Here is a 24,131-nt window from a genome sequence, read left to right as displayed (position 1 = left end):
TAATATATGCATAATTTTAATTCATGTGGAATGATTAGTTATATTTTATGTTGTTTTTTCTTATCAATAAATATCTAAACTATGCATAATTAATACAGTCAAAAGTCGTTAATCTGGACTCGTCGGGACTTCGGCGATTGCGGATTATAGATCATCAGTTTAAATCTGGTAAGATGGCATGCAGAAATTATAAAATTAAAAATATGAAACCGTAATTTATGAAATAAAGAGCAATTATGATCTAAAGGGTATCAAAATTTACAAAAAGAAAAAGCTAAATATTTATTTGTTTACTTTATTAAACATTTCTTTCAATGTAAGTTGTTTAATTTGCCTCATTTCATGTGATAATACTTTCTCTTATTCTATTAAATAGACATAATTTCTTGTTTAGTTACAAAGTTCCGCTGTTCAAGTCCTATAATTGCTGTGTCGAGAATACTGACTAATTTGTCAATCGAAATTTTTTCGATTTCAATAACCTCCGAGTCACTTTCTTCACTATCGGAAGCGAATTATAATGACGAGGAACTTGATTTAAATCATATCAAAGACGGAGTACATTGAGATGAAATACTACATTTAGTAAAGAATTATAAGCCAAATAAAATAAAAACATCATCAAAACATCTGCCTTGAAGATAAGGATAGGGCTGACAGATCAACTTCCAATTCATTGTGCGCCGTGTCGTTTCCCTCCGCCCGCAGAGCAGCGTAAAATTGATAAACATATTTCGGAATGATTAGATAATCAAAGGATGCCTTTATCCATTTTTTGCAGCAATTCCACTTTCTGTTTAATGGACTTCGAAACATAATTTCGCTTTGTAGATCCTTTACATATTAGTGAATATATTATCGGAAATTCTATTTGACATAATCGGAAGTTCAAGCTTACATTTATAAAATTGCTCTAACAGTCTGCAAAAAATAATAAGCCGGATCCAATTCGAAGATTAAGGAACAACGCAATCTGCAACATTAACTGAAATAGATGTCTTACGCGCATGCGCAGAAAGTTTTTAGCTTTGATGTCCGGATTATAGATTATTCCGGATTATGGGTGTCCAAATTAACGACTTTTGACTGTATATAATAAACCCTAAACGTGAAATCTTGTCCTCTGTGCCTTAATTCTGCATGTATTACTGAGGGAATCAAAGTGTTTCAAATATTTCCTCATGTGCACCACCCTGAATCATATTGGTATATTGGTTTGGCACTCCACAGCCATATTCTATCCTTTAAAAAAAGATGGGAGGTTGTATGGAAAATTATTAGAACTTGTTACCTCAAAAAAGACAAATGCTGAGTTGGTTTGTTAGTGCAACAAGAAAAATAAAACAAACAATTTTCCCATTTTCATTTAATTATGAAATCTAAAATGGTAATAAATGAGAATAATCATATTTGAATACATAGGATTTGAGAATACACAAAAAAAATTAGCACAAATTAAAACAACAGTGAAAAAGATATCACCATATAATTCATTATTCCTTGCTAAGAGATCTGTTTCGCTTTGAATCAATACTGTCCTACCTTATTACAAAAATATTAGGCTACAGAGAAATCTCTCTTCCTAGATAATAAATGGCACATTAAAACTACCCATAAGAAAGAAAAAAAAAGTTATCAGTTTCACACAACAAAGCATACACTTTTGCTTGCATATTTTACAGCAAACATCTAAATACAGAGTATATATAAATGTATGTATTTACAATGGAAAATAAAATATTGGCACAAGAACAGTACGAAATTTAAATCATGTCATGTATACAAAAAACTAAAGTATCTAAAACCACATACGTCATAAAACAAATACACAAAATCAAATTTTTATTTCAAATGCTTAATAAAATGTTCCTTTCTGAAAAAAATTTTGCATTAATTACAGAAAACATTACTAATATACATACAAAATTAAAAAAGGAAAATAAAAAGGTTCAATGTAAGATATAATGAAATTGTTTTAATCACAAAAATCTTTGAATTAAGTACAAGATTTAAAACAGACAAATTTACAGTTCTAATATTTACATCTTATATGTAACTGTCCAATGCACTGTATTTAAAATGTACTAAAACAATTAAAACCAAATGAAAAAAAAGTTATAATTTCCTTTTTTAATTTATATTTTAACACTAGAAGGATTGAACCTGTTGTTCTGACTGCCAATTCAAATAATTTTCTCATGAGTTGTGATATTTATCCAACAAAACATATGATCAGCTAATGGCATCTGAGAAAATACAGCATGCAACTTACTTTTCATTATGTTAGCAGTCCCTCTCACTAATTTTTAGCAATTTTATTTTAAGTAGAAAAGATTTCACTTCATGGAAACTGCCACAGCAAACTAATTTTTTTAGCAAAATGTTTTTCAAAATACATGAAATAAATTCATTATTTAATTAAGATGATATTTAAGGGGGGTATCAGAACAGTACATAAATAATAATTTACAAAAATATTTTCTCAACCGTGCACATCTCAAATAATACTATTTCACTGTGCAAAAGATATATAAATTTAACATGATCTGCAAATGTTTAATGGCAAATTAAATGCTTTAATTTCTTTTAATTTATAGAGGCCAGGTGGGTTAACTTCTATCTGTATACTGGAGTTACAGGAGAAGGGTTCACGCACCCGTTATTAACTCTTTAAAATTTTCAATGTGTCAACTTAACACTAACAAACTTCGCCTTTATTTGGGCGGTAACTGAAAATCAGATAATTGAAACCAAAAGCTGAAATATTAACAAGTAATAAAACTAGCCTACAGGGCTCAGCAAGATCACATGATTTCAACCTGCTTCTAAACTAGTAGCAGCAAAGCAATGCAATTAAGTCCCTTGAACCAGCAATAAGCAAACATACCTACGGCAGCTAGAGTCTAACTTCTTTCTTTTCCCTACCGAAACTCGGCTTTTAACTACTTCCTTCAAAATAGAAAATTTACATTCGTTTATGCGCTCTACAACATTTAACTATTCTGACACTGACAATTAAGGGAATGAAGGCTTATAGGAAAGTTTCAAATAAAACTTTAAATTATTAGTTAAAATAAATATAAATCCCTACAAATTATTTCTTTGAACTATAGCTTTTTAATTAGTTTTCAAATTTCTTAATAATTAAGACTTAATTTTAAAAAATTCTTCTAATGTAGTTTTTGGGGGGGGGGGGGCAACATAACATACAAAAATAAATTTTTCATTTTAATATTTAAATTATGGCCTTGATCTCTATTTGTACTATCACTTTCAAAGTTGTATCTTGCTCGTTTGCTAGATATCAAGCACACAAGTCTAAAAAAATTTTTTTAGAAAAAGTTATTTAAATTTTTATATCTTCAAATAATTATAATTTCAATTCAATAGCAATGAAATGACTTTCTCTGTGAGATAATGATCTGATGATATTTAGGGGGCTGAATTCAAAATCTACTACCAAACAACAAAAATTATTAAATGTTTATTTAAGACCTATTGTACTCACAAACAGAAAACACAGAGTATTCACATTAATAATAATGCACCAAAACTTAGTGGTACATAATGCCTGTGAGAAAGTTCTCAAATTAAATCATGTGAAATTTAATATAAAAAAATAACTTTCATAGAAATTTTTAATAATAATAATATATAAATAATTTTCAGAGAAATATTTTTATAATGATTTAAAATTTTTCACTTTTATATATAACTCTAGAGTCTAACTTCTTTCTTTTCCCTACCGAAACTCGGCTTTTAACTACTTCCTTCAAAATAGAAAATTTACATTCGTTCATGCGCTCTACAACATTTAACTATTCTGGCACTGACAATTAAGGGAGTGAAGGCTTATAGGAAAGTTTCAAATAAAACTTTAAATTATTAGTTAAAATAAATATAAATCCCTACAAATTATTTCTTTGAACTATAGCTTTTTAATTAGTTTTCAAATTTCTTAATAATTAAGACATAATTAAAAAAAATTCTTCTAATGTAATTTTGGGGGGGGGGGCAACATAACATACAAAAATAAATTTTTCATTTTAATATTTAAATTATGGCCTTGATCTCTATTTGTACTATCACTTTTAAAGTTGTATCTTGCTCGTTTGCTAGATATCAAGCACACAAGTCTAAAAAAAAATTTTTTAGAAAAAGTTATTTAAATTTTTATATCTTCAAATAATTATAATTTCAATTCAATAGCAATGAAATGACTTTCTCTGTGAGATAATGATCTGATGATATTTAGGGGGCTGAATTCAAAATCTACTACCAAACAACAAAAATTATTAAATGTTTATTTAAGACCTATTGTACTCACAAACAGAAAACACAGAGTATTCACATTAATAATAATGCACCAAAACTTAGTGGTACATAATGCCTGTGAGAAAGTTCTCAAATTAAATCATGTGAAATTTAATATAAAAAAATAACTTTCATAGAAATTTTTAATAATAATAATATATAAATAATTTTCAGAGAAATATTTTTATAATGATTTAAAATTTTTCACTTTTATATATAACTCTTCTATTGTTTCTAATTTTGAAGTATAGTGTAAAAGCCTGCTCCTCCTAACAGCCAAATTAATAATTCTTTCTAGCTCTGATTACTCATACATCACATTATTTTGCTGCTTTTGAAGAAGAAATCCAAATTTTGAATGATTTGCAGTCTTTCTATACTTTTATCATTAAATACTACAACTTCTTCACTTGCAACATTTTTTACTTTGCTTAAGATGCTAGCTTACATCATAAGATTAAATCATAAGATTTTGCTGGGCAAGTAGATTGGGTTTCAGCACATCTTTAAATTTATTTTTAATTAGGTTTTAAAAAAAAAAAGGCTTTGCACGCAAAACTATAATTTCAAAGCATAAACAAACTGCAGTGGCAGCTGATGCAGGATATTCAAATCAGAAACTATACAGTGAAATTCACATTTCCTTTTTATTATATGAAAAATAATTCTCGGAGAAATAAAAGAATGATATCAATTTTTTCAGAATAAACTATTCTATTCTATAAAATTAAATTCTAAAAATTGATTCTTTTAACATTGTTAAAGGTGTACTTATAAAAAAAGCTGCCATCAAAATAAAAGAAAATACTTCAGAGAAATATAAAGATGTTATTAGAATGTGTTAATTTGCTGGAATGGCGTAAATATCTTAAGAACTTTCTAAGTAACTAAGTAAATTCTTTTAAGAACTAAGTTCTGAAAACTTAGATCATACAAAATATACACATGAAAATAAAAACACCCTTCTAGTGTTGCAAAATGTACGACATAAGTAAAATTTTTAAGGGAAAAGGGGTGAAAAAGTGCAAAATATTTATCTGAAGATTTCTAAAAATACAAATTTTCTCAGAAAAATCTAGGTTATATAATATGTACAGTAAACAGACATTGCTTAATTTCTGAAAATCAATAATTTTTAATAATAATTAGTAGCATAAAAATTAAATTCATTCATTATATCTTTAAAAAAATTAGTCTTTTTTTTAATATTAAAAACTTAAGGGGGGAATTTTAAAGTATATGTTTTAAAAAAATTCTACTTATGAATTATAGCAATTAGAAGATAAATACTAGCATGTTCAATTACATATACAGTACAAAGTCCGTAATCCGGACTCATCAGAACTTTGATTCTGGATTATAGATCATCAATTTAAATCTGGTAAGATGGAATGCAGAAATTATACAATTAAAAATATGAAACCGTAATTTATGAAATAAAGAGCAATTATAATCTAAAGGGTATCAAATTTTACAACAAAAAAAGCTTAATATTTATTTGTTTACTTTATTAAACATTTCTTCAACACGCGCATGCGTAATGTATGAGTGCACATTTTTACATGCATACAACGTGCGCATGTGTAATGTATGCAAGCGCATTCTTTACGTGCATGCATAAAGCATATAAAAAAAGTTTGCGGCCTTTGAGATCCAGATTATAAATCATTCCGGATAATGGACGTCCGGATTACAGACTTTGTAATGTACTTATTATAAACAGAAAGAAAACTTATGCAAAATACTAGAAATATTAGCACAAGAGCTTGATTTGCTTGAACAATTTTTCAGCATATGAAATATCAATAAGGAAGATAAAGCACGGTATGGCTTTTCACACAAATGAAATTAAAGATGAACTTTTTTAAATGCTTAGCTCTCCACATATTTAACAAATCAGTGAATAATGTTAGTACCTGAAGCATTTTATGAAGATTACTATACTGTTAACAACGTAAATATATGAACATAAATTAAGTAGATATTTGAGATAAAGTTAATTCAAAATTCCACATTCATAAAATAAATAAAACAGACATTTGGACATTTTTTGGGGGACATTCTAGAAATATATAAATCCATTTAGCACATTTAAATTTAACACCACTACAAATGAGTTTTTGTTTGTGACTCTTGAATGTTCTGCAATTCAGAAAAAAACAAAAAAACTCAGCATTGCATAGTTCTAACCAAATATGATGAAGTAATACAGAAATGCTTCCCTCTAGTATTAAAAGCTACATCTTAATTTTGTACATCGCCAATTGTTAGTTATTTCAACTGCATTATTCATCACCATCTTTCTAGTTATGGCAATTAAAATCTAATAATTTTACATATCATAACATCAAATAATTTTTTGCTTTATAGCATTCTGTACTTATTTTATAAATCACTGTGTTTTTCTTACTCAACTGAAATACAGCTATTTCCACAATATAAAAAAAATTTAATTCCGAAATTAAACAACCCCGCAAACTATATTTTCTATAATTAAATTCCAATCCAACTCAAACTAATAATATTAATAATAAACACCCAAATGGAAAAGCGTTTAGTGACTCTGGCTGTCATACCAAAAGGCCCCAGTTCAAATCCCAGAGAAGGCATGGATGGAAACTCCTCTCAACAATAAAGTGACCACCATTTCTAGCACTTAGTAGCGGCCAATGGCTATAACAGCTACTACATGCCATTGGAAAAAATAAATAAATAAATAAATATTAATAATATATACATCCATGTATATATTATTAACATTTATTTATTTTATTTTTTTCTAGTGGCATGTTAGCTATTTTCTGTTAGAAACAAGCAATTATACTGAACTGCAAAACAAATGAATAAAACTTCTTTAGGCTATTCAGTATATACTACATCATATTTATCATATTAAATTAAATAATGTTCATTCAAAATTAGTAAAAAACAGCAGTTAAATAAAATTTCCATAAAAGATATGGTGAATAGTTTTAACTACTTAGCTGTTTCATTTCCTGTAATACTCTGACCAAAATTAAGCAGATTTTTTATAAACAATTTTTTATTCTAATTGATTATACGAATTCAAATCAGTAGTAAAAAATGTTACAAGTATTGCATTTATTAATTTAAGATATTTTTAATTACAATGAAATTAAATGCATTTTTACTTAAAAGTTGGCTTTTTTTCTCATAAAACTGCAGAACTCGAAAGAACATTTTACAGGAGATAAATATGAAAGAAGTGAATTCGCTGCAAAAGAAAATCGCAGCGGTGGTGGAGGAGGATTAGAAGTTTTGAACCTGAATTAGATCATCTGAATTTTCGGTTTCCTCATCATCACTAGAGAATTCCGATAAAGAACTTTCAGGACTACCAGAATCATTTATAGAGAATTCAGATTCGCAATCTGATCCAATACTAGAATTATATTTTGTTATGGGCCATTCACTGTCACCCATCGTTCTTTTATTTCATGACAAAATTGGGAAGTAATGGTATTCGCAATGCCTAATACACAGAACACGTGCAAACAAACTCATTGAATTTCTTCACCTAATGAAAAGCGGTAAAACCTATACTTGAACTGATTTTACAATCCAGTCTCACCAGTACTACTAGAGACTTCTATTAAAAACACTGCAAAGTAATAAATGTGAAAAAGTGGGAAAATCACTGCCCAAGTGGTGTACAGGCAAATAAAAAATGGCCTTTTTTTGAGGCACCCAAACGGCCATTCGAGCAAAACAATTAAGTGGTAAATAAAATAATACTGAAAATACAACAAAAATGTCTTTGGAAAGCATTTTTGAGGATACAGTACAGGAAATTTTTCTCTTCAAAAAAATAAACATACTTTTGTTTTTTAGGATACCAGTGTATCGCTATCAAACTTTGAATATCATTAAAACTGATAGCTGAAATATCAATGGATGTAACCTGAAAACTGAGCTCAAACATTTTATGCACTACCAAAATGTATTGATTAATGAAAACAGATTTTTACATTCTTCAGATGAGACTATATGCACAAAAGGATATATTAATTGGTTTAAATCAGTGCTGCTATTTATCTGATATAAATACTTCGTTAGAATATAAACAGAATATGTGAAAAATTAAGTTTAATTTTACTCATTTCCTTTTACCTATTACTTTCATTATTTTAGACTGCTGATCAACTGGCAAATACTGCTAAACAACATGAATAACAGAATTTTTAACTTTACATTGCAAACATATAAAAAAGTGTTACAAAGATGTTAGATAGGAATAGTATTACTTACAATTTTACCTAGTTAATATATTTTCACTTGATTTGTGGATGATCTGCAAAACATTTTATTTATAAGATAATGCAGTATGTACCATATTCTAAATGTTGGCTGAAACCTATTTCTTCCTTCGTTAGCTCAAACTCCCTGCCCCCCCCCTCTAATTCATATGTTTTATTTGAATTTTATGTGTACATATTTAATATAATATTTAGCTTCTATTAAAAATAATTTACTAATGCATAAATCTTACCATCAAATGAGAAGAATTACAACAGCTCTAATATTAATTTCAAATGATCATACTGAAAAATTTATGATTGAATAAATGTATGCAATTAAAATACAATAAATGCAGAAATTTTCTTACAGAAAAAAAAAAAAAAAAAATTCAAAACTAGCTTTCATGCAAATCAAGTAATTTTATAGTTATTAAATAGTAAAAAAAATTAATATAATATAGTGAAATGTTATAATTCATTTCAGTCACTGATACCTAAAATATAGTATAATCAATATGCATTTAAATTGGAATTATTTTCCACTGCATTAAAATATCTACTATCAAATTTAAAAAACATATTTATAGTTCAGAATACTAAGTAAAATAAATTCCCCCCTTCTGCCTACACAACCCTAAAATGCTTTCTGGAATTGGGGGGGGGGGAATTAAATTTGAAGCTTCATATGAAGTTAAACAAATATCTACACTAGATTTAAACAATTCAGATCAAATAAATTTTAATAAAACATATGGTGAAAATTACTAGGGGTTGGGGAATGACATTTGACATACTTAGGTTTCACTAATTCAATAAATTTCATTTACTGCTGAAAACCCTTTTTTTAAAGATTAAAAATAAAAAAAATAAAAAATTAAGGCTATGGTAATCTTCCTAGAGACCCGGAAATGTGGTATAAAAAAATTGTGACAGTTGGCAGCTATTCAAAAAATAATTTAAAACACATAATTTGGAAAATACATCTGAAAATTCAGAAAATATTAAGATAAATTACAATAGTGTTACAGTGCATGTATTATAGTTCCCACAAGCCCACTGAACGAAACTGCATGTGATAAAAAGGCACCCCCCCCCAAAAAAAAAACTGATGATGAACACCACGACTTCCTTATAAGGAATATTAAATTATATGCAGTTTTTCCTGCATTTCGTTTAAACTTATTGAATTGAATTAAATCTACCTTGTTGACATTGCATCAACCACAATAGAATAAATGGGTTTTGCTTATTCAAAAAGTTTTGGTTTAAATTTTTTGCTGCATTTATAAGACTATTTGAAATTTATTAATTAGGAATTTCAATTTTTGGTCTTTGTGAAAAATTAGTTCTAAATTTCTTACTTTATATATATACTTTTGGCGCAGCCATTTGCAACCAAAAAGGGAGGTGCACATCTACATGTTTATAGCAGTCCCACATACAAAATTTCAACGTTCTGAGGCTACTCTTTTTCAGTTATGTAAGATACATACGTACGTACGTACAGACACTATGGAAAAATCTCTTCTGAATCCATTTTAAATCAGTTTTGTAATTTATTTCGGGGGAAAAAAAAAAAAAGAGTCCTTTATTCTGACCTTACATACAGACGTCAGGGGTCAAAATGGATATTTTTGTTGAACTATGGTACCCGGAATTCTTTACTTCATACAAGGAAGTAAAAAAAAAAAAAACTGTGATAATTGTCCATGCAACAAACACCCACAGCAATTTTTCGAATTCCAAGTTTTCTAAAGAAAAGTTAGTCTTTTCTCTAACAATTTTAAAATTATTTTCGTCACCTTCCTTTCTTTACAAGTTGAAACAAGACAATATTTAGAAAAGTGTTATACAGTCAAAAGTCGTTAAGTCAGACAACCATAATCTGGAATGATCTATAATCCAGACCTCAAAGCTAAAAACTTTCTGCGCATTAGCCGCGTTGACACATGCGCATAGGCGTTTACGCATGCGCGTAAGACCTTTACGACTCCGCATATGCGTGTGCGCTCCTAGCAGAATACGTTTTCGCATGCATGTTTTATGTATAACGGAGGGTATAAGCTAAAATTATCTAATTATCTCAGTTAATGTTGATGATTGCGTTGTTCCTTAATCTTCGAATTGGATCCCGCTTATTATTTTTTGTAGACTGTAAGAGCAATTTTATAAAAGTAAACTTGAACTTTCGATTATGTCAAATAGAATTTCCGATGCTAGAGCTCCCAAAGGATCTACAAAACGAAAGTATGTTTCGATGACCATCAAACAAAAAGTGGAATTGCTGCAAAAAATGGATAAAGACTTGAAGAAGGTGACAGAGAGATTAACCCTTTGATGGTTATGAACGAGTTCAGCTCGCAATCGAATCGTGCTTCATAATGCGCGCAAACGAGTTCTGCTCGGGAGCAAGATTTTGACCGAAATGGTTAGTAACGAGCACTACTCGCGTAGTGAAATTTTTCCCCAATGCGTGCTGACTTCGTTCGCCATTATTATTCTGCACTGATTGTGTTTCAAACGAATGCTACTCACGAAATTTAGTTAGTTTTACTGTCTACAGATGGCAGTACGAGTTCCATGAATTTCTTTGCATAATGAAGGTGGATTTTTTTTTTTTTTTTACCTTGTTCATTTTATACGTATTTTGGCGCGGTTTTTAGGGTGTTTGTACAGTAAAATGGCTCAAAAGCGAAAGTTAGATAGGTATGATGATGATTATGATTGTGATACAGAAAGCTTATCAAGTTTTGAATCTGATGAAGACTTTGTTCACAGTATTTCAAGCTCAGAACACGATTCAAGCGATGAGGAAGATTTTTCGAGTGTTCGTCAGTGGTGTATAATTGATTCAAGTTCTCACGCTCCTAGCCGATTTAGTTTTACTGGTGATGTAGGCATGAAAGCTTGCGTGACAAATATTTCTGAAATTCTCTATTAGAAAGAACCTACTAGACGATGTGTGGTATGTTGCAGCAAAAATGATGCTAATGGAAAAAGAATTCGCCGTGAAACACGTACGTATTGCAAAGACTGTAATGCCCCATTATGTGCAATTCCATGTTTTAAAGTATATCACACATAAAAAGATTTTTAGGTAATTACTGTATTTATACTGTGCTTCATAAAGTTTTACATTAGTTGTATTTATTTAGTCCTTTCAATTTAATATTTGTCTTATATTTATAATTAACTATTATTATCTATATAATTGGTTATAATCATTTATAATTTACTGTTTACTAATTATTTTAAAGTACGTAAAAACTGTTATTTATGTACTACAAATACTTTAAGAAATTTTTAAAATGCGCGAGGCGAGCTATCTATGGCATCGCCAGAGAAAGGTGACATTTTCGGAAGAACGGCGGGGGAAAACAGCTGCCACTCTCGACTATTGTTTACTCCTAATGCTGCGCGAATTAAGTAAACGGAAACTGCTCATTTCCATAACCATCAAAGGGTTAGTGGAAACGAAAATATTTCGATTGACAAGTTAGTCGGTATTCTCAGCACAGCAATTACAGGACTTCAGCGAAATTTTGTAACTGAACAAGAAATTATGTCTGTTTATAGAATTAAAGAGAAAGTATTATCACATAAAACGAAGCAACTTAAACAACTTACATTGAAAGAAATGTTTAATAAAGTAAACAAATAAATATTAAGCTTTTTTTTTTTTTTTTTTTTTTTTGTAACTTTTGATACCCTATAGATCATAATTGTTCTTTATTTCATAAATTACGGTTTCACATTTTTAATTTTAGAATTTCTGCATGCCATCTTACGAGATTTAAACTGATGATCTATAATCCGGAAAAATCGATAATCTGAAATCGTCGAAGTCCCGACGAGTCCGGATTAATGGCTTTTGACTGTATATGTTTTTAATTATATTAATTTTATTTTGATTGACTCTCTTTTCTACATACATATAAGGTTTTAATTAAGCGGGAGCCAAAAATAAAATGTATTCCTTTACTTTAATTTATTGTTCAATTATGTTATTAATTTACTTTTATCTTTTTTTCGTGAATCTGCTATATAACTGAAACAAAATGCAAAAAAATATTAATTTCAATGTAGCATATACATCGGTATGGGCTTTTATCAATGTGTGCTTTCAGCGGTGTGGGTATTTGTCACATGGGCAATTATCACAGTGTTTTTTTTTTAGCCCAAAGGGCTATTAATTTTGTTTTGGCATTTTGCATTGAATCACTATAAACGGCATATCACTTTTCAAATTGTTGCCACCAAATATTATCACCAGTATTATATTTTTAAATAATGAAGAATCTGCATAAATGTATTTTTCTGGCATCGTGATAAAACAGCGCCATCCAATTTTGAATTACGTAATCCTCCACCTGAATATGGGCATCTGGAAGCCCAAATTTGGAATTTGTTTTATTATCTGTTTCATATTTTGTAAAACGTTTAGGAACTTTTGATTAACAAACTAAACGGCTTCAAGGTGCAACAATGTATGGAGGGTGGGGGCAATTTTTATCTTCAGTGTGTGAGACTCTGTATTGGAAATTCTGAAGATATGCTCTTTTTAAATAATTTTGTAATACTGCTGTTGAATTGATTTTTATGGCTTAAGAGCGATTTGGGTTTTCTGTCGTATGCACTTTCATCCAATGGGCTTTTGTCCGGTCATCAAGTATTGCATGGGAAAACATCTTATATAAAAACTCTGTGCCTAAAAAATAGATGTCAATCATTACATATTACAATTCAATACAAATTCATACATAATACTGCTTAACTGTATTCGGACTGCATACAGATGAAAAATTGATGTAATACAACCATTTCCATAAAACAATGTTTTAGTTAAAACTACCTCTCAATTAAAATTTCACTAATATGCTACATTTCAATAATAAGAAATTTTACAACAATCACAAATAAAAATAGCACTGTTATTACAAGAATAAAATTGAGTAAACCATATATTTAATAAAATAGCAGACAGCAACTTCATTAGAATTAAACTACTTTTGGAAGAAATAATAATTAAAAAGATACCACTTTTGTACAAAGACAAAATAAATACTAATAATGTCTTTCCGGGTCACATAAATTCAACACAATTTTTTGCAGAAATCATAATATTTTTCAGTGAATAATAAAGAAAAAGTAAGAATAAAACCACTTAAACTGATGCATCAAACAGAATATATTCTTTTACGTTCAAATAAATAATATATTTTTATTTAATTTTCGTTTTCTTCCATTCAGGCTTAACTTTTCAAATGAAAGAAAAATCTGCAACTTTTTTTTAGTGAAAACAAAATATATTGAATTATGTACAATGATACTTTGCATAGAACAGTTGTAATGTGAAGTCTATAAATATATATATTGGGGCTAGTCAACACAAGTATTAAAATAATGGAAATGGTAATGGAAAAACACAATTTATAACTTAGAATTCAAAAAGTTGCCTACTACAATAACAGCATTTGGTACATTTATATTAAGAAAGAAAAACTACGTTCTTATAACTTGACTAATGAAAAAATAATGGTAAAACAAATAATGGAACTGCTTAATTTTCGATTTTCCACACATGTAGTTCTATTCTAAACAATTCATAAAATATCATCATTAATTTTAAATTTCCTCTTCCCGCCTGATAATACTAGAGAGAGCTTTTATAATCAAATGCATGTGAAAACTAAACTTTACTAAGAAATGGATTTATGAAATACTCTGCTTTTAAAAAATTTATTTATGTTTTGCAAAAAAGTATACAAGCAAATATGATTTCTTTTCCAGTTTAAAACATATAAAAAGCAATTTTTTTTACATAAGAATTTTAAAAAATTCATATTAATCAGTCAAAAAGTTTAACTATGTAATGTGTATTACTGTCCCTCGGAGGAAAACGAAACAGGAAAAAAAAAAAAAAAACTTTGTTCTTTTCTTTTAAAAGTACAACTGGCACATAAGTCTTTTAGTGAGTGAGATTATTTTAAAAATATGGTAACACATAACTAAGAAATTAAGAAAAGAAGTCATTATTTAATGAACACCAGAAGGAGGATTAGGCCATTCTGGCTTATAAGGAGAGGCTCTATAATGGCTAGTGCTAATAGTTGGAGTTAACGTTGAAGGAGCAAAACTTAAACTTGTGCTTGAAGTAGTGCTAGGGTTTGGTTCAGGCATTGCTGGTTCCATCTTAATTGCATTTGCATTTGCAGAAGCATTATTAGGACCATTGTTATTCTGACTTGAAGTGCTGCCATGATGACCCATGCCCCTACTGTGACGAGCTGCACCTTGAGCCACTGAAAAAAAAAAAATCAGTTACACAAAATATGTAATTAATACAGAAATAAAACAATGCAGCAAACTTACAAAAATCTACTACAACACAAAATAAAGCACTTCACTCAATATTAAAATGTTGAAAGGAAGCTATATTTTAACAAATGCTGTAGATACTAATGAAATCTAAAAATTTAAGAATAATTTAATAAATAATAAATATATCAATCAATCTATTTTAACTAGTTAAGAACAAAAAACACTAAGGCAAGAGGATATCCTGTAGATATATTTTAGGAAGTGTACATATATACACATTCACAGGCCATATTACTCAAACAATTTTGTTTAAAATTAAAAGTGCTAAGCGAGGTTATTTTCAGCTGCACCATATTTGCTTACAAAAAAATACAGCTTCAAAAAAATGGAATATCATCCTTGTATCAAAGTTTAGATAAAGCTGGGAAACTTATTGAGTTTGCATGGTAAGAAGAACAAAATTTTCTTCCCTCCCCCCTCTCCCCCCCAAAAAAATCATAATGGAATTTTCAACCCATATGTTACCCAGAATCCTAAATAATAAATTCCCCCTCCTCCAAGAATAACTATGGAAAACTTAATTTTTATTTAAAGATTTTAATTTACATTTCACTAGACCCTGCCATGCCTATTTAGATAAGATTCTTGATTCCGTTGCTTACATTATTTTTGGAAAGAAAAGTCAATGAAGAATTACCAAAATTTCCAGTATTATCACATTATCCACCTAAACCCTAACAACAATCACCACGCAAATTTCTGTATCGCCAATTATGCTAGCAAATAATACCACCACCTATTTCGCTAATTTGTTGTCATTTTATGAAATTTTCAAACATACCGCCACATTTTAAAATGGCTACTGTTTTTCATACATTCATTTGGTAAAAATTAGTCACCAACAGTTAGCACTTTGTGAGAGGGTTGGACAGATAATGTGAGAGCACCAAATTTTTTTCTTCATACATTATCATGAATAGCATCATTTATGTTAATAAAAGAATGTATATATATAAATTTAAAAAATATTCTCTATTATATAACGCTAATTTAAATTTTAAACTATGAAAATTCCATTGTATACAAATATAAGATTAATTATTGCTGCAAATTAATTTGCAATATCATTTAAATTCAGAAAGCATATGCAAAGTGCAAGTATCTAAAAAAATGATAAAATATTTAATAATACAAAAGTTAATCCTAAAAATGTTTTAAAATTTTCTTTACTATTAGTTTCTTATAAAACAACTCTTATTATATATTTCTCTTTCTAAAGATAAAAAACAGGAGATATACAAGTAGCAGACTAAAATTTTTAACTTCAGTTCTAGTGTTATCTCAACAAAGATGTTAAAAATTAATATACTTTAGAATGTTATAACATGAAACTAAAAAGTGAATTTCATGTATTTGGTCATGAAATAAAATGCAAATTTATAAGAATTACTTTGTCATTAAATACACTTTAAATTATAATTATTAGTTTTAATTTACAATTATTCCCTAGGAAATAAGAGGTAACATTTATTGTAAAATGAAACTTACTAAAATTTAGTACTTCACAATACTGAAATAAAACTACGGGAAAGAAACTAAATGAAAATTTTAAATTGCAATCGCATTAATATTAAATGAATAATTAAATTAAAATTTAATAGTCTTAGCAGCAACAGTAGAGCAATTTTAACCTTTAAAGGTCTATTTGTGTTTTTTACTTATTTACTTTAATCATATATTAAACAAATAGTAAAATTATATATAAAACAAATACTTATTAATCAACAAATTATGTTTTTACATACAAAAAACAAGTAAATTGTAACAAACATTACTAATGTTGCCTATATACAACATTCAATACTTATGAGTTAACAAACAGCAAATTTTAAATTGATCAAATATGATACTCTTAATTTTAAATGTCATATTCAGTAATTTATACCATTCCTTTGTCCTAACCATTATCAGAGGTAATTGTGATCCGATTTCAAAAATTCTATTGAAATATCTATAAAAATATTGAAGTGAAAACAAGACATAATTTCAAACGCAACTTACATACACACACATTTTCAAGCAGTTTTATTACTGAAACAAAGAGTGTGTTTTTTATTTTATTAAATCTTAATTTATGTTCCTCAACATTCCTTTACGAAGTTACTAAAATAATTTCTACTTTTAGCTTGCTCTTTTGGGGCTGGTAGGGGGTTAAAATCCAGAATTGCTGAATTTATACTTTGCTTAACAACTGAAAGTTCAGTATGATCAGCAAAGAAAAACATTTGCTAACAATAGAGAGTTTAGAATGATCGGCAAATGAAAACCTTTTTGATGTACACAATTTCCTATTTCCTTCAGATATTATATTAGAACCAGAGGCATGTGAATAAAAAAGAGTGAGCGATGAGAAACTCGTAGATGGAAAATAACAGTTCATGAAATGTAAAGCCTTTTGTTAGGTTGTTCAATTATTCAATAAATTATCCTTAAAACTTTTATCAAGAGCAGTGAGAGAGAATTTTTGTTCGAAAAAATTTAACATGTATTTTAGTTTAAAGAGAATATGTAATATTTCACAGTATCTAGGTTCCAATGTTCCACGAAATTTTACATTCTGTCACAATATCACCCACATAATTAAATACACTTTCAACAGTAAGTAGTTCATGGAAGTATGTGAAAACATATTTATTCAGTTCTGCCAATAGTAAGTATTTCTGTTTTTTCATTAACTTTTAGTTTAGATATTTCAACTCAAAAGTTTTGCATCAGTTTTTCGTTTGCTTCTGTATAAGACAACTATTGGATAGTTTGATGTCTTGGTCTAACAGAAATGTTTTTATCTTAGGAAATGGCATTCGTGGGTATTCATTTTCAAAGTTAACTATATATGATTATTATTTTTAGTATGTTAATATCTGTTACAGATTTGTAAAGATTAAAATTTTAAATACCTGATATTTGTAAGAAAATAACATTAAATATGTATACAATAATTTTAGAAAATAATTTTGGTAAACAATAGGATTATTATAGCAAAATAATAATTTCCAATGCTTAAAAGATTATTTTTCTTGTTGTTAAAAAAAAATCAAACTTATTTAAATAACTTGCATTAAAAACATTGGTGATATACATACTGTATATAATAACTCAATAATACTTCATTTTAATTTATAAGGTATAATAATTTAAGATAATTAGTAAAGTTCATTAATTTAAGAAACTCCATATATAATAAAAATAGAATCTATCTGTTAATAATCACTCTGAAATGTCACATATGTTGTAAATAATCTAATATATTTTGCATGATCTTAAAAAAAAAAATAAATAAATAAACAAATAATCAAAAAAAAATCTCCAAATATAAGGCATCTTCAAAATATTTTTAAAGTTAACTAATCAAATAATAATTTAAAAAAATCCTCCAAATATACAGCATTTTTTTTTTTTTTTTTTTTTTTTTTAAAGCCCTTTAAAGACAGAAAAGGCGAATACTCAGGAAGAATACTGAGACCATCAAATACTTCAAAACTAATGCCACAGAAATTTAAAATAAATTATAAAGAAAAAGAAGTCAAGAATAAATGTAACAAATAAAAAAAATTGCCATTTAGAGACATAACAGGACAAAAACTGCAATGTCGGTTACTTTCGCCACTTGATCCGAGATTGTAAAGAGAGTGTTTACATATTTTTAGAATGATTTCGGGGCTGTTTAATGTTTAAAATGTAATGATTATTTTTTTTATGTTCGGTGTGACAGTTTTTCTCGATTATATATCCGCATAGTAATTTTCATGATAGAAGGGCTTTCTGTAAAATTTTCAAAGGTATAGATCAGTTTTCTTCTTCCACTATTTTCCAGAGTCTACGTAAATTATGATAGGTCTGCATATAGAAAGAGCTCTTTTCAAGAGACCAAAAGCATGACTAAATGCCACAGTTGAACATCAGAAGAGTATGCAGGAACACATTTAAAAGACACATACACAATACCTGTATCCAGCCTTTACTTTTTCAAAGAATGCAATGGAATTTTTTTGAAGGTATGACTTTGTCTTGATCAAGTTTTGATCTCTGAAACTCAGTGGGATAAAGAAATAAAATTTCTTCTGTAAATATCAAACATAAATCTTTCTTGATAGTACATTGATTTTAACACTTTTTCCTACTCTTTCCTCCCACTGCCCTAATTATTTATTTACAAAGCTAAGTGCGAAATATTAAAAAACTGTACAATAATATTTTAGTAGTATTAATATGTGTGATTTTTAAAAACATACAAATAAAGAATTTTTAAAGTAGTAATTGGAATAGTCTCCAATACTTTAAAGAAATAAAGTTTACCTTTGGACTATCGATATATTTCCAAAACATGAATGATGTAATTTTTACCGAACTGCTTTTGAAATTGGTTTAGTTTATTATGATTATGGCAAAACCTTGGATGCTATCTACCAAAGGAAAGAGTCGATTTGGAATCAGAAACTTCACATATAGTCAGACTACAAAGGATAATTATACATTTTGCAAAGTTTTGTATCTGTAAAACAAGTACATATGTAAATAAAATATTTTTAAATGTTCGCATATGTACTTTCTAAATCAGATTCTACAAGGTCTGTAGAGATTCCAAGTAACTATCCAGCCTCGTGTCTTGATTTCGTTTAAAAAAGCAATCCCTAGTTATTTCGTAAGGTTTCGAGTTATTTTCTATGCGAGACCTTTTTTTATGCAACCCCTATTCATCGCATAAAAAACATACTTTTTAATTGTGTTGCGGAAACTATTTTTTATAGTTACTCGTGAAGTTTTGTGTGTTTTTATGCATTTTCTTTTATGCCGTCCCTATCCACTGCACAAAAACAGACTTGAGTGCTCTTTTTTTTTTTTTTAATCATTTAATGTTACCGTTTGGTTAAAAGAAAACAGCCATGGTCTAAATAAAGTGATTCCATTAAATACTCACAGGCATACCTGGGTTGCCACAGAAATACCTTTTTCCAACATTGTGGGTTGCTACATAACTATTTTGGCAACATACTGCTTTGTTTCATGAACACCATTTCGCGATTTTTTTATGTAGGGTGCGGGTAATCAGAAAGTATTGACTATTATTATTTTAAGTAAGTTAAAATCTGATAGAGATTTGTAAAGATTAAAATTTTAAATACCTGATATTTGTAAGAAAACAACATTAAATATCTATATAAATACATTAATTTTTTTTAATTAATAATTAGTGATGATAACAAGAATCTACACTTGTCGACAGTTTTACATCGCAGAAGAAATGTTAAATCAAATATTTTAAGGACATGCCGAAAAATTAAGAATTTGTTTCTAATGAACAGTCTAATGATCAATAATACAAAGAACTAGTAAGACAACTGTGTATTCTGTTTCTTTAAACTAATACTTTAATCACTCTAAAAAGTTTATTAAAAAAACAGACAAAAATTAGCATCATTAACTCCATAGCAATTACATATAATATAATTCAATACGAATGTGTATCTAAAAGAACAGCAATAACTTCAAACAATATAAACCTTCAGTTTAAAAAGGTTACATTCTGATAACTCTTAAACAACATACTTTTTGAATTGAAATGGCCACCCCCACGTCTTCTAGGCTGCCCTGTCACTCTTTCCCCTAATGAAATACAAAAAAATTAACATAGCTCCATTAGATATTAAAAAAAAAAAAAAAAATTAATACTAACATGCGTGCAACATTCTAAACCATGTCAATGTATCTCAATCATGTCATATAACATGAGTTAAAATACTTTTAAAGTTATTTTTTTAATTCCTTTGAGCCAATATTTTAAAATAGAAAGAATTTTACAAATGATGCTTTCGGTCCTAATAGGCACATACATCCCAGAGATTAGATTTCATCACCTATTGGGTAAATAAAGACCACTTGTAAATGGGTTTTTTTCATTTGCAGTGTTAAGGAATTAAGGAACAAATATATGACTAAAGAAACCTGGCAACACTTTTAAATTGCAAATGGCGCACTTATGTTTTTGAGCACACTGATTACTTAAATTTCGTCTATTTTTTTTAATTTTACAGTAAATACAATTTTATATCAAGTCATGCTTAGTATGAAATAGTTCTTATTGTTCTTATTAAGTAGTAATTTAACTTTTTTAATGTCAGATTTAAGACATTTTGAATAAATTCTTTTTATAGGATATATTATCTCAATCGTATTGAACAGTGGGTTAATATGTTCCCATCAGTGATCAGATTACTACATATATTATGTTCATGAAACATACACGAAAATTTTTGTTCTATATGAACTGGTGCATGTAGCAGAGTTTACATTTTGTAATATTCACACTATATACGAGGGTTGGAACTTTAATAGTGGCAACTATTTATTTACAAGGAATACAAAAGTGATTCATGTCACCATGTTTTACAGTCCTTCAATATAGTGGCCAGCATTGTGTACAATCCGTTTCCAACGATGTGGAAGTCGCGGAAGACCTGTAGCAGTGCCTCTTTTGTTGATAGTTTGAATGGACCGGTCTACTGCCGCAAGAATCTCAGGAACAGTTTGGAAGCAAGTGCCACGAAGTGGTTCCTTCATCTTAGGAATTAAGTCATAGTCACAAGGGCTTAGATCTGGGGAGTATGGTGGATGGTAAAGCACTTCCCAGTCCCATCACTTAAACAAATCAGTCACCGCTTGCGCTGCATGCGGCCGAGCGTTGTCATGCAAAATGAGAGGAGCGTTCTGCAGAAAGTGTCGCCGTTTTTTTCTCAAAGCTGGTCGGAGATTGTGCTCCAAAAATGAGCAGTAATACTGCGCAGTGACGGTCTGCTGTGGGGGAACGGTATGCGTTAGGATGACACCATCACAGTCGTACACGAGAATCACCATAACTTTTACATTGCTGGGGTTCTGACGAAATTTCGAACGTCGTGGTGACCCATGATGACGCCATTCGTTTGAATGGCGTTTCAGTTCTCACTGGTACGATCGGGCCCAAGTCTCATCCAGCGTAAAAAAGCATCTCCTTCGCCCTCATAGCGCTCCAGGTGGGTTCGGGCAGCATTGTATCGTAGCCATTTCTGCATTTCCGTCAATTGATGTGGAACCCATCGAGAAGCATTTTTTCTCATGGACAGGCATTCCTTCAGAATGTGCAGCACAGTCGTATGCGCTAATCCTGTTTGTCCGGCCAGCTGACGAATCGTTTGGCGACGATCACTGTCCATTAGTGCGGGAACAGCTTGCACGTCTGCATCACTGACACTCGGACGACCTGGCCGCGGCATGTCTGCCACATTTTGGCGTCCTTCATTGAATGCTTTCACCCATCTTGCTACGGTTCTGTAAGGCAATGCTGATTCCCCGCAAGCCTCTTGAAGCCCTTGATGACACTGTCGTGCTGTACGACCTCTGGCACATTCAATTTTTATCCAACATCGTTGTTCTTGTTTTGAAAACATCCTGACAACACTTACTTTAGACTGCGAGCTAATACAAGGATCTGTTCTTCACGTCACTCCGCATGCGCGTGACGTAGGCAAGACGAGTCTTTTTGCCGAGAGGTAAGGTAGGTATGTAGTTTACGTGTGGTATACGCAATATTCTTTGGTTTTGTTGCGTAGCGTTTTTTTCAGCTGTGTTGCCACTATTAAAGTTCCAACCCTCATATTACCAGAAATTTTAGTTTTGTTTTCTGAGAAAGGGTAATATCCTAGACGATTGGAACAAATAGTCCCAGTTGGCAATGCGATTGGGACATACTGTTCCAGAAGATTTCCAGGAAATGGGAAAAGTTAAAACTTTAAACTCATATTGCACTTCTTTTAGTATATCAACATAAATTGAACTACTTTTCATAGTTTTTCAATTTTAATCATGCAAAAGTTGGGTCGAAAGGGTTAAAGAGCTTTATATCAGAACAAAGAAACTCGTTCTAATATCAGAAAGAAACTCGTTCTAACACTGAAGCAAAAGAATATTCAATAAAGTATGTCTCAAGTGACATGAACCTATATAGAAGAACCATCGGTGACATCCTGATGACAACAATTTTGATACTGTTCTTCCAGTTTACACATAATTCCTGTATTAAATTCAAGAATGTCAACACGACAGCATAAAGAAATCCCAGTTGTTTGCTTTCTTTCAAATTCCAATCATATAAGCTCAATCTAATAATTCCCAATATAAAGGTTGCTATTTATATTTCTGGCTTTAGCAACAGTAAATGTTGCTACGCAACTGCCAACAATTCCAATCGAAAGTTTGATATTTTTTAACCATAACTTCTTCAGAATGTTTTGCCATTTTGGTGTAATTTGTGTTGTTTACAGCAAACTGAAAAACGAAAAAATGGAATTGACTAAAGAACATTTTTGTGAGTCCCCCCCCCCCATTTGACAGGGATTATCAAGACAAAGAGTGTTTTGATGAACTTAATTCTTTATACAGTAATAAAACACCATCCAACAGCACTATAAAAAAACTGGTACAACAAATTGAATTGGGGGTCGACGTTAGACGAATTCCATGATGTCGTCAAAAATCGATTGTGGCAGAAAATATCGATACTGTGTGTGAGCTGATAAAACAAGATTGTCATGTTACATACCATGAGATTGAGGCACCTTTGGGTATGACAAGCATCAATAAGATATTACATAAAAACATTTGGCCATAAAAAAGATTTGCTCCCACATGATCTGAGAAACACTCAAAAGAAAGCTTATGTCGATTGGTGCAAGGAAATGTTGGAAAAATACATTCAAGGTGCATCAAAGGCTGTGCGTAACCTCTACACAAATGACAAATCATGGATCTATCCATATGAGCCTGAAACAAAACAGCAGTGGACTATACGGGTTGTCCAAGATGAGCAAAATCCAACGAAAGTTATTCATGAAAAAAACACATCAAAGCAAATGACTGCCTGTTTCTTCGGCATTACCCGTCACGTAGCAACAGTGGCATTAGAGCAATGCAAGTCGATCAATTCTGAATCGTACACAACCATTTGTTTGCCAGATGTCACCGGAGAAATTAGAAAAAAGCAGAAGAGGCGAATCCTTCTTCGTCAAGACAATAGGAGCTCTCGCCCATCGGCTCAAACAAAGGAATTATTGGGACACCTGCCGTATAACCTTGATTTGACAAGAAATGACTAACCCGCCCCCTGGCATATCAAAAATAAATTATGTGGTTCACGATTTGCCG

The 24,131-nt window shown here is 29.8% G+C and overlaps 1 protein-coding gene across 3 annotated transcripts in view; it reads right to left on the bottom strand.

Annotated features, from left to right (window-relative positions):
- Window positions 1-1,351: 1,351 nt before the first annotated feature.
- LOC118198749 (uncharacterized) overlaps window positions 1,352-24,131 on the bottom strand; it is an 85,438-nt gene continuing 62,658 nt past the window's right edge. For 2 of the 3 annotated variants that reach the window (XM_085822841.1, XM_035370507.2), the window contains 2 exons: window positions 20,502-20,558; window positions 1,352-14,875 (listed from right to left, as the gene is read on the bottom strand). In XM_085822841.1, the coding sequence (XP_085678967.1) occupies window positions 14,610-14,875; window positions 20,502-20,558 (323 nt within the window). In that variant the 3' untranslated portion in view covers window positions 1,352-14,609. The remainder of the gene's footprint in view (window positions 14,876-20,501; window positions 20,559-24,131) is intronic. The other variant, XM_035370514.2, reaches the window with a different exon arrangement.

Source organism: Stegodyphus dumicola, chromosome 1 (assembly GCF_044657685.1).
Source record: "Stegodyphus dumicola isolate Sdum_Otavi_A_Nest chromosome 1, ASM4465768v1".
NCBI classification, from domain to species: Eukaryota; Metazoa; Arthropoda; class Arachnida; order Araneae; family Eresidae; genus Stegodyphus; species Stegodyphus dumicola.
The sequence above is the reverse complement of the archived record's forward strand: the minus strand, read 5'-3'. Positions and strand labels throughout refer to the sequence as shown.